General features: G+C 35.4%; 2 protein-coding genes across 2 annotated transcripts in view; one reads left to right on the top strand and one right to left on the bottom strand.

The window, feature by feature from the left end:
- The window catches only part of RpS23 (ribosomal protein S23), a 2,114-nt gene extending 19 nt beyond the window's left edge, over nucleotides 1–2,095 (top strand). Inside the window, exons 1-4 of the mRNA XM_043013617.2 lie at nucleotides 1–7; nucleotides 1,171–1,330; nucleotides 1,657–1,841; nucleotides 1,975–2,095. The exon at nucleotides 1–7 is cut by the window's left edge and continues 19 nt beyond it. Of these exons, the coding sequence (XP_042869551.1) occupies nucleotides 4–7; nucleotides 1,171–1,330; nucleotides 1,657–1,841; nucleotides 1,975–2,057 (432 nt within the window). The 5' untranslated portion in view covers nucleotides 1–3 and the 3' untranslated portion in view covers nucleotides 2,058–2,095. The remainder of the gene's footprint in view (nucleotides 8–1,170; nucleotides 1,331–1,656; nucleotides 1,842–1,974) is intronic.
- A 6,380-nt stretch (nucleotides 2,096–8,475) lies between these two features.
- Nucleotides 8,476–12,500, bottom strand: part of RpS16 (ribosomal protein S16) — a 4,210-nt gene continuing 185 nt past the window's right edge. Inside the window, exons 2-5 of the mRNA XM_043013614.2 lie at nucleotides 12,433–12,480; nucleotides 10,139–10,270; nucleotides 9,825–9,939; nucleotides 8,476–8,668 (exon numbers count right to left, since the gene is read on the bottom strand). Coding sequence (XP_042869548.1) covers nucleotides 8,523–8,668; nucleotides 9,825–9,939; nucleotides 10,139–10,270; nucleotides 12,433–12,480 — 441 coding nt within the window. The 3' untranslated portion in view covers nucleotides 8,476–8,522. The remainder of the gene's footprint in view (nucleotides 8,669–9,824; nucleotides 9,940–10,138; nucleotides 10,271–12,432; nucleotides 12,481–12,500) is intronic.

The raw sequence follows: 12,500 nt of genomic DNA, 5'->3' as shown, positions 1-12,500 counted from the left end.
ACCATGGGTAAGTCGGCGCTCTACCGCCTTTTGTATAATTTCTCAGTGTTTGTGAGGGTTTCACTACATTCTAAGGTAGTTTCTAATCGCCAGTAAGAAATATCATCCAAAATGTGTAGGAGGTTTATGCAGGAATTCTATCATTTCCATAAAATAGCCCCATTGTATGTAGTGACAACGTAAACACGTGAGGGATGGTGAAGCATGGCATGATTGTGGCTTGATTGTTTTCCTTATTTGAGTATTCCGAATGGCATTATATTAGCTGTATAATGTCTCGGATAATTTCTCTTGGGTTTCGTAAATAGTATCGGAAGGAGTTTTCATTAAGGAGTGTGGAAAGGAATGTTATTTGACTTTTGGGAACCCTGATTATGGAAAGAAACAATTATTTGTAAACAGTCTTAAATTTTAGATGTTCGATTATATGAATCGTTATTATAAGGACCACCTGAAGGATTACTTGAAAGTTTTTAATTTAATAGGGATATAATTGTTATCCAGATTATTTGGCGAGTGGAAAGACTGCCACTTACTAGTATAAAGAAAGACCCCCTCTTGTTTGTCCCTGTAACAAATATCTCTCATCCATACATTAACTTCAGATTAGAGTAAAAGCTGCTATTGTGCTTTTGCTCTTTTCTGGTCTGTGCCCCAGTAGTGGAGTCCTTGGCATTGTTCTGATAAATTCCAGTGAACATTTACTATGCATTTATAGATTTCCCCTAAGATCGATTTTCCAAAGAACCAGTTCCAAGCTCTTACCAAATTTGAAATTGTGGTGGTTGGTTAAAACATTGTAGGTGGTAGCTCTGGCAACCACTTGACACTTGTACCGCAATCAGGTTGAAAAACTAAACTCTGTTTCTGGTGGCCTTCTGTTGGATGTGGCAAATAATTTTCCCACTTTGAGAGGAGCTGTCAGAAACATTGAGGTTTAAGCATGGAAAATTTTCCCATACATGAACATTTGTATGCTTTTGATAGTTTCATCCAAGTATTTAACTTAAAACTTAATTATTTGGTTTGTTTTGAAAGATCAAAAGTGGCACTGGTAGTAAAGCTAGACTTGCCTTACAGGGAATCTTACTGATCACAGATGAAATTTAAACATTAGTAAATAAGCAGTGACTTGTAATTAGTGTCTTACCAACTTTTACATATTTACAGGTAAGCCTCGTGGAATCCGTACTGCCCGCAAGCACGTGAACCACCGCCGTGAGCAGAGATGGCACGATAAGGACTACAAGAAGGCCCATTTGGGTACTCGCTGGAAGGCCAATCCCTTCGGAGGTGCTTCCCACGCCAAGGGCATTGTCCTTGAGAAGATGTAAGTTTGCTTGTCAAATATGGGAAGGGCACCTGGCTGGTTAGGGTGATATCTACAACAACAAAGTATGTTGCAAGGGGAGCGATTTATTTGTAGATTCATCACTCGAGTTGTATTCAACCTTTTGATTGAACCATAAATTGGTCTTGTTTTTCCTTTCAACCTTTTCCCTATTGCAATAAAGGGAATTATAATGTGCATGTAGAGAAATGTATTGATTAAATTGTTAGTGGTGACTTAACTTTATTGGGAAGAGTAAGTGCAATTATAAAGTAAAAATTGTTTTTTTCAGATTAAGGTTCTGATTTATGTAAATTCTATTTCAGTGGTATTGAGGCCAAACAGCCTAACTCTGCCATCCGTAAGTGCGTGAGAGTCCAGCTTATCAAGAATGGCAAGAAGATCTCTGCTTTCGTACCTCGTGATGGTTGCTTGAACTTTATTGAAGAGAACGATGAAGTGTTAGTGTCAGGATTTGGTCGTAAGGGCCATGCCGTCGGTGATATTCCCGGTAAGTACACAATTGAATCTTGCTTTAGTTACTATTGAAAATTGATTTATCAAAACTATGGCATTTTTAAGTTATGTGATTTAGTCTGAATATTTTTAGTATTTGTGTATTGATTTATGAATTTGATTTACAGGTATCCGTTTCAAGGTAGTGAAGGTCGCCAACGTTTCCCTGCTTGCTCTGTACAAGGAGAAAAAGGAGAGGCCTCGTTCTTAAAGTAATAGCCATTCTCGTATTAAAGAAAAAAATCTAAATCTTGAATGTTATTTATCCCAACAACTGAACTTAAACCATTTAAGCAAAAAGAGAGTGAAATGTCTATTTAAAACACTGAAAAAGAAGAAATGGAGGTTGTTAAGTGTTTGTACAAAAAATAGAAATGTTATGGGTTGACATTTGTGAAATGGTCTTGTGAAGCAACCTCATACCTTGGTGTAATTCATCTATTGCATACAATATCTAAACAAATTGAGGTAAAAATATTTAGATTTTACAATTTCTGTATACAGTAATATATTGGAAGAATAATTATTTTCAAATATAATTTGGATCTTACTATTGAAAAATAAGAATTGTTTCGATGTGACCACCAGCCTTGTACCTGTCAGCCTTTTGATAAAGATCAACAAATCCCATATTTTTGTAAGAAAGCTGATATACCTCAATATTAGAAGAGGAACCAGTCAAAGGTCATTCTTTTCAATGTACATGGTGCTATTGAGTTTTCAAGGCCAGTTTGAATAGATGGACAAAGCAACCAATTTAATTTGGAATAGTCCTCCAAGCCAATGTAAATGTTAAAAACACACAGCTCTATTCCTATATAAAATAGCAATTGACATAAAAGAGGATGGAGTAAAACTTTCCACTTGAGACTATAACTTATAGGTAGATAATATACAGATAGAGCAACTTCTTTTGTCTTCAGGTGTATTAGTGTTGCCATAATTCAGGCCAACCCCCTCCCTGGAATATAGATGCCCTTCATTGGCTCCGCCAAAAGCTTTTTAAGACCACTTGAATTAAATTGCATCTTGCAGAGTGGAATATTACAAAATTTATTCATATCAAAGTATTTCACATGAATATGCAAGAACTAGCTTTTAGAAAGGTCTTATATTACAAATATATATTTTCTTATTCTGATTACATAACTGGGCCTTTGGGGTCACTGCAAATCTTTACATTTTTGTAAAAATTATAAAAATGAGTTTCAGAAGTATTTACATGTATGGATAACAGTTCTGCATGTAGATTTGTTTTGATTGCATTAAATTGACAAGAAATATCTCAATGTTGAAGAGTAGCTAAAAATATAGATCCCTTGAAAGACGCATAATAGAACTAGCATTGATTACTTGAAAAATGAAGGGAAGTGCTTTTTTGAAAATGTTTGTTTACTTTATCCATAAACTATAAATAATATGACATTTCCTTCAATATCCTTGTTCAAAGGAACTAGTTAAACTTGTAGAAGTTGACAAATCTATATCATGTCTTCTACATGGGAAGAAACAACATATCAAATTATGATTATAGTCAGATTACATCATTGAAAACAGACAAGTTAAAAAAGTAAAGAAAAAAAGAGAGATTTAGATGGTAAAAACAAGTATCAAGAAGAAAAAATCTGAAAGTACTGCATAGAAACAGGGATCATATAATAAGAATCTAACTTGAGGTGCAGTAAAATGATATACCTAGATTTCAAAAGCTTTTTCAACAAGTGATCACAGAAAATTAATCCACAAGTTTAAGTACATAGAAATGGAAAAAAGTAGTAAGAAGGATACACAATTTTCTAATGGATCGAGTGTAAGGAATGACAAGGATTAGTTCTTGGGCTTGTTGTTTCTAGTTGTTGGGTGTATTGGTAAAGGGTATCAAATTCTCCAGAGTAAAGTTGATTATAGGAGATATTGAAATCATTAATTTCAATAGATAGAGTACAATTGAGCCAGTGAAAACAATATGAAATTCAGTGCTGATAAACTGATGAAGAGATTAGAGGGAGTAGGGAGTAGAGATCAAAGAAAAAGTTGTAAAAGACCTAGGCCAGTTTATGAATAATGACATGAACTCCAGTTGTCATATTAAGCAGGCAGTTATGAGTGGAAGGATGATGAGGATTTGTAAAACAATAAATCCTAGTATTTACTGCCAATGAGAAAATCATGTAATACCAAGATTGGAGTGTCTATACCAAGTATTAAATCCAAATCTTACAAAAGATGTTTCTAGAACAGATTCGCCTTTTTCATTTTAAAAATAAGCATTTTAGTTCTTAATGACTAGGAAAGACAAAGTACTTTATCTGTTGGAAGGAAAGATGTTTGAAAATTTAATATGAAATCTATAAAAGGTAAAAGGGGAAAATTGAAGTAAAAATCCCACAAGACAGGCAAAATCGTTTTGTACCAAGATAAGTGCTCAAATATCCTGTTGAGGAAAATGAGAAATCAAAGATTCTGTATGAATGAGCCTAATGGTGTTCCATAGAATATCAGAAAAATTGTGTACCATGACAGTTTGAGGAAATTAGAGGGCTTGTTAAATTCAGTACCAGATGTAACACCAGCAAATGATGAACGAGTGCTTATAATCTATCCCTCATAAGGTCAGTGCCAAGCACCTGACAACTGACAGGCAGTCCATTAGTGTGACCATGCATGAGCTCCCAAGTAACCAACATCTTTATATGTATGATTATTACCAGTTTTTTAAAGTTATTATCTGGCATAATCTGTGTATATGCCTGCATATTTTGAGGCTGTACTTTTTTGTAAATCTAGATCAACAGTTTTAAATGAGTAAACATAGTTATCAAAATAGTAGGATCACAGGTTATCATTACACATTTCCTTGGGGGTCTACAAGAGGTCTTCCACTATAGAACCTATCAAGAATTCAGTGACTAAACAATATCAGACATCTTGAGGCTGCACGGGTATGGCTATTTGGGCATATGCTGTATTAACCCACACAGGACGGGTGGTACAGCATGTGTACCGCCTCAAATGTCCAAATGCCAGGGCGCACAATTATTAGTGCGGCCAATCAATTGAATTTGGCCTAATACTGTGCCGCCCGGCAACTGGGCTTTTGAATGCGCGGTACACATGCTGTACCACCCGTCCTGTGTGGGTTAAGGTCTATATTAGGCACTTTATTTGAGTTCACTGAATTGTTCAAATAGAGCTCCTAATTGGCCCTAATCTATTTCATCTCATAACACATGTATTTGGAAATATAACCATGTCAGTTATAGGTGATCAGAGCAAACTGAATTGTCAGTCAAACATTATAAAATTATTGATTGGTTTGAGAATAGATTTAGTTCTTTTCATTATACAAAATAATAATTTTTTCAATTTGTTTCTCCCCAAACTAAGTAAACTCCATCTTAGTAAGATCCAAAATGTTTGGTCTTTTAACCCATTGGTCGCTGTTTTATATAAATACTTGTGCAGTAGGATGGCTGGTTTACATTGTCTGGGACGGTGCCATCTACATCTATGACTGACTGCCTTTGCAGATCATGCTATCAGCTGCTAATGGGTTAATGTACCGTGATCTTTTGACAGATCTACCAGTCTACTGGAGCACAAACCCCAAGAGCTGGGGGTGGCCAAATGAATATCAATATTTTCTTCTACAAGATGAGATCATTTGAAAATACTTATATTTGAAGCTTCAAATTTGTATTTGCATAATAGTAAGTAGCGTATGGAAAGTGAAGGTGATAGAAATAAAAAGAGTTGGCCATAGGCTTGTAATACTAGTATCAACAGAAGAGGAGGAAATAGTACATGGGATTTCAGCAAACTCACCTCAGATGGGTTGCCAACAGGAAGAGAAAGAATTATTCAGGGAAGATCTGGAAAAAAGCAATTAGAATGAAAGGAGGAACAGAAAATAATCATTGGAGCAGATATGAATGGCCGAGTTAGAAAGTGAGATGGGTATGAGGAGGTACATGGAGGACACGGATTTGGTAAAAGGAAAGATGGATTATTGAAAAAGGCAGTATTGATTTCGTGTATATGATGAACACCTGGTTTGGGAAGACAGATCATCATTTGATGCTGAGGAATGTTATAGAGAAGAGTAAAGGGAAACTAGGAAGGCAGATAATAGCTATTAGAGGAAAATATATTAGATATGAAAAGTGGAAAAGGATATTTATAGAAAACTGAATTCAAAGAAAAGGCAGAGGATTTGGATTAGATGGGTGTCATCAAGGATAGTGAAGGGAATATTTTACATAAGGATGATGACAAAACAGGTGGGTAGATTATCAAAACCATCTTTTTAACTCAGAAATGAAAGAGGTGAATTGGAGGATATGGTGAAGGTGGACGAAGGGATGGAGATACAGTTGACTGAAGTAAAGAAGGCATTAACCCATTGTGGATGGGGAATAGATTTGCATGCCCAATCTCTATTGTTTCCCACAACATACCTGGACTTTTCCCACTCTCTTTCAGTCACTGATTGTAAAACTAGAACCATTTTGTAATTTTTTTTTGTTTTATTGTATTGAGAAACATGTCATATGACAGGCTCTATCACTGCTGCAGTATACTAAAATTGCAGTATAGGGTCCATATAACCTCATCATTTTCTTTATACTCAGTGCAATAGAAGTGTTGCTGTTTTATGGAAGGACAAAAAGCAACTTTGTTTTTACGTATTCATGTACTGTCATGAAAGAATACAAAACATAACCTTCCACAATGATGATAACATGAAGTAGGGAAGAGGAAGGAAACCTGTGCTTATGACTGAGTGCCACAGTAAATTGCGTCCCTACTGGCACTTGGGCAAATTGTAGACAATGGGCACGGTTTGAGTTACTTCCCTATTCTTGTTCGAACAAGAGGTAGGCAACTTGCTGTGTGCCATGCTCTATAAAGATAGTGCCTGCTAGAGACTGTGGAAGGGAGCTATTCAAGACTCTCTCTCCTGCTGGTACTAGAAGAAAGTGATTCCATCTAGGGTTTGGATGTTAGGTAAAACCCATTTTTCTTATTATGGAAATTATAGTAATTCTGACTGCAATTATCATCACTCATCATCACTCACTCATTACTCATAGCAGAAAAAAATGTGATTCAAATCCCCAAACGTCATGATGCCCATCATTGGGCCAAAGCTCCATCATCATGTATGCCATGACACCCGTACGTAATTGGTTAAATGAAATGAAAAAAGGCAAAGCACCTAGCTCATCAGAGGTGCGAATTGAGGGGGAGTGGATACTGGAACTGTTAAAGATAATGGAAATCCCAAGTGATTGGGGGGTCTTGTGCAATGTTTTCTAGTATAAGTGAGACATTATGGAATGTGGTAGAGGAATCAAACTAAAAGCATTTTTTGAAAGTTTGGAAAGAATAGTGAGAGATTAGGAGATATTGTAAAGATCAGTAAACAACAGCATAGTTTCACTGAGAGATGTACTGTGATGCTGCTATTGCTAGAGAAAGAACCTAGAAGGAAATCCACTTCATTGTGCATATATAGACCTGAGAGAGCATTTACTAGATTACCAATACTAGTATTTTAAGGTTATCAAAAGAGGAAAGTGCCAGTAAAATTTGGTCAGGCTAGTTTAATCATACTTAACAAAAAAACATGATTTGGAAAGATAAATGTTTTAAGATTAGCACTTCCATTTCCCATTTATGTTACTTCTGGTTGTAAGTGGAGAGATCAGGAATGAAAATTTATGGGAATTGCTGTATGAAGACTAGTGATCACAGCAGAGACTGAAGAGAAACTGCAGAAAAGGGTAAGACAATGGCAAGAATCTCTTGAATGGGGTGGTATGAAAGTATAAGTAGGTAAAAGCAAGATTATGGCATCAAGCACACAAGGAGTGGATGCATTAGCCATGCAAGATAGAAGAGGTCCAGATTTAAAGCAGGTAGAGAAATTCAAATATTGGTGATCTACCTTATGACAGGATGGAGGGTGGAATGTTGGTGGATAGCAGGATAAAAGTAGACCGAGGGAAATGGAGGGGAGGAGGTAGTTGTTTGTGACAATATGCAGATTAAAATAAAAATCAAGATATATGATAATGTAATCAGACCAGTGATAGCTCAAAAATTGTGGGCCTTAAGAAAATAGTAGAAACTGGAGCATGCTGAAATGAGTATGCTAGAGTGGATTTTAGGAATACCTTAAGGAAATTTGTAGGAGAGCTGGGGTGGTCGAGATTATCATTGATAAGAGTCAGGACCGAGATGGTACAGGCACATGTATTGAGGATAGGCAAGGAGGGAGTGAAGAAAGCTATGTTGGAGTTATGATAAAGCTGGAAAAGGGACAACAGTACCAATAACCAAGGGAATTAAGGTGTATTTGACCCCATCTCTGCTCAATATGATTACAAAGAGTAACAATTAGAATTTTGCTTCACTTAAGACTAATATTGTATTATTTAGCTGTCTAAAGGAGTATATAGTTTTTTAGGGTCTGGATAACCTAAACAGTAGGGGATGCTATCTGATAACTGAGGGTTAAAGATGAATGAAAAACATGTACCTTACATTCCTGGAACACCTATAATAGTTTTTCATCTAAACTCCAGTAGTTATCAGTACAATTTTCAATAAAGGATAAACAAACATTATAACTTGTCCTTAGGTTTATTGCAGAATCCAAATATAATAAAAATTAACGGTAGGACTTCTGGTAGCGAGCACGGGCTCCAGGACCTCCGAACTTCTTGGACTCGCAACGCCTAGGATCAGCAACCAAGAGTGATCTGTCGTAGTTTATCAAGATGTTCTTGATCTCCTTCTTGGAGGCTTCATCAACAACTGGAAGAGAAATAATCATATTACAGATGCTTTCTCCTATTTAAGCCAGCTACCAATTTTACCAGAAATGTTAGTGGACATCCCTTTAACCCATTCACGCCGGGTGACGTAATAGCACGTATTGTGGTTTTCGCGTCAGACGCCCTGGACGCGCTATGAGGGGAAGCCGTGCTCTCAGGTAGAGCGAGCGGGCAACCCAGGCTCGCAGCTTGTGCGCCCGAGAATCTCGAGGCGTTAGGCTTATGCGTTCGAGAACCCCGGTATTGCGCCCACGCAAAGCCGGATCGGCCCCGGCATGAATGGGTTAAAAAGAGGATCTTCTTTAACATATTACAATATTATGGCACTAACTTGTGATAAGGATACTTTATGCTTCCCATTCTTATCTAATAGGGAAATTAAATGTTGTGCTTTATAAAAATATATATAAAATGATAGCAAAATTGCATACAAAGTACTTGGCTTAAATTCAGAATGAAACCTATTTTTTAATAATTTGACAAAAATGCACATCTTTCTAAAAAACTTCCCTAATCTGCTAAAAACAAAATGAATTACATCTTAAAACAAACTGTATTCATGTTTTTCTCTAAAATTCTCTAAGGGCTTGCTAGTGTAATATCTTGATTTTCAGGTCAAATCAGAGGATTAGTATATATATATATATATTTAGGAGATTGTCTGACAGTATTGGCACACCACAGGATACATGCCAATACCTTATAGCATTGACATATACATGAAAAAGCACAAACTATCTTTATCCCCTCCCCAACAGTGGCATTTACATTTGAAAAATTTACTCATACTTTCTGAACATCAGCAATAACAAGGCAATAAATTTAGCAAGCTTGATTCATCATAACCAAACTTACTAGTTGCTTGACTGAGTATAAATGTCATCATTGGCCCAGAACATCCTGGCTTTTAATTTTTAGTGAACAAAAAGGTTTCCTAAAATTCATAAGCACCAAAACGTGACTCAAAGCTTAGTAATTTATTAAATAAAGTTGATCTGTCCTTAGAAGATTAATATAATGAATTTCAACTGAAAATAATTTCTAAAGCATAAAGCAAATGGAAATAATTAAGGTTCATCATTATGCCTAAAATTAAAAGAATGAATGAATGGATCTTCAAAATCTGAACTACTTACACTTCTGATAATAAGCAACCAAAGACTTGGAAATGGCCTGCCGGATAGCATAGACTTGAGAGGTGTGTCCACCACCCTTTACGCGGACACGGATGGTTACTTTGGAGAAGCGTTTCTGAAATGAAATCACATATTTAGGAAAAAAAAAAAAAGTATATATATTTATATATATAAATACACACATACAATAAAAAAGTTTATTATAGAAAATATATTCCAACATTAACCTTGGAAACTTATTTTCAGATACATGATTTATAAAGATTTATGGAAAATATGCAATGTAATAAAAAGTCTTCACTTATAATATTTACCTTGCCTAGGAGAAGCACAGGCTCCAACAGCTTGTACTGCAGAGTCCTTGGCTCAACAAGCTCCAATGGGCGGCCATTGACTTTGATCAAGCCATTTCCACGCTTGCAGTGAGCGACAGCAGTGGCAGTTTTCTGTAAAAAAAAAAAATAATTACTATTTATTGTACTTGAACATGTTAACACCTTTAAGTAAAAAATAATTATACCTACAAAGGTGGGTACTACTTATATAAGTTCACTACTTCCCCAAAGATATCATTCACTTTGATATTTCAAATCCTGAGTTTAAAATAATCTTGTTTATATTCCAATATACAATTACAGTTTTGACAAAAGGTTATCTTAGTCAAGTAATGAAGTATACTTGTGTACATGAAGTAATACCCTTAATTTTTTGTTAATTCATGGTTTATTCTCTATCAATATTTATTCTTTCTTTAAAGCATAACAGGGAATTTCTTATCTAAAAGTATTAGTAAAATAGTTACTTTGCACAACAAATTGAATTTTGTTTGCCAAAGACCATGATAATTTAGCTTTTCCCAATTGCTGGTTATACTCGGTATATCTTACAAGTTTAGTATGTTTTTTTTTTTTTTTTTATCTGAATACTTGAACATTAATAATTCCAGGAAAATGGCTAAGGCACCATGAACAATAAGCGACTAACCTAATGATACATGTACCCATCTCCACTAGCTATAATAGGCATCACCATAAAAGTAAATATTTGCCTCAATTAGGTTTACAGTAACCTATGCATCACTGCCATGAAAAATCCTTAGGCAATAATACAAGGTTACCTGTAAATAAATAAAAATTCACACACACAAGATAGCCTTGCCATAGAAATGCCTAACATTTTGAGGAGGATGTACAAACATTTATAGCATTTATTCTGAAGAGGTTCCCAAAGCCAATACTAAATTTTGGTATCAATCGCATGACTTTCCGTGTTTGTTTACTGTACTTTCACATCAGAAACTATTTACAGCAACAATCTGTCCTGAACATCTCCAAAAGGTAACTGCATGATATTTATAAGTAAAAAGATAAATTGTGGTAATTCCAGGCTTGCAGTTACATGACTAGAAGTATCTGAAGTTTTCCATTACAGAATTTTTACTTGATGGCAGATGCACGTTCATTACATATACCATGCCTTTTTTTACATTTCATATAAAAAAAAACATACAATTCAATTACAAAGTAATGACCCTCCTCTAGTACATCAAAATACTCTGATTTTGGAGCAGTATTGTTGGTACACCTACAAAACTCCAAAAGAATTTGTGTGTACTGGTTTCAGTCAGTCCATAAGGGATGTGGTTTGTTTTCCAAAAAACTTTACATCTTATTACGGCAACCAACCAATTTTAGTGAATCCGATACTCAATTTAACCTAAAGATAAGCAAACTAGTTAAAAATCCACCATTAATTATTAGGATTGGATTGGTTTCTTATCTCTTGATAAACCTCATGTGTGCATCACTAATATAAAAAATATGCTCACATCTTCATAACATGTACACCCAAAAAAAAAAATATGAGACTGTCCTTGTTTATGACTGGCCTGTCATTTCTATAGCGGTTTCAAAGGTTATCATCTATAGATTAATTGAACATTTAATAGATGGCTCTTTTTCACATAGGGAAACAAGGTAAAACTAATATGCATCATTTAAATGTGTGAGTGTGAAGGAGGGCTGCAGTAATCACAAGCACCAATACCAACAATCATCAATATCTTAAAAATGGTTTCCAAAAACTGTAAATGTACATCATACCACAGAATAAAAATGTAGTTAGTAATACCAATGTAAATCTGAACTGAATGATTACTATATTTGTACAATACAAATACAATCCCATTAAATGGTATTTAATCATCTGAAAGCATATACAATAGTCTTCTGGCAAAGGAAAACCCATATCCACAGATAATGGCAGAAAATTTGTCACCCTGCCATGATTTGAGGATAATGAATGGAAATCTAGTAATACTCATTAATTCATCCACCAATTTAATTTAATCAATGTTACGATCCTAATGCACTGCCATGACTCGAAAAGCTGCTGCTATGGTCAACTTTAGTTCTCTCGGTGCTATTGTAAATCCTGCCAAACACAAACTAATACGGCTACCTAAATTATGTATTAAGACCGTGAAAGCGAACAGCCAGCTAGTATTTCAAATCCCTTCGAATGCTGAACACGTTTTCATCATAAGCATGGAAATCATAAACTTCTACACGAACCCAATGTCAACAACGTGGTCATGCTTTACACTCACCTTCCTGCCATACACCTGCACAGACGGTATCGTTTCTTTGGGAGCCATCTGGAATAAACGTAGACACT

Source organism: Penaeus japonicus, unplaced genomic scaffold, assembly GCF_977035675.1.
Source record: "Penaeus japonicus unplaced genomic scaffold, GWHDUDI00000001_assembly GWHDUDI00000001, whole genome shotgun sequence".
NCBI classification, from domain to species: domain Eukaryota; kingdom Metazoa; phylum Arthropoda; class Malacostraca; order Decapoda; family Penaeidae; genus Penaeus; species Penaeus japonicus.
This window is presented reverse-complemented; position numbering and strand designations above follow the sequence as displayed.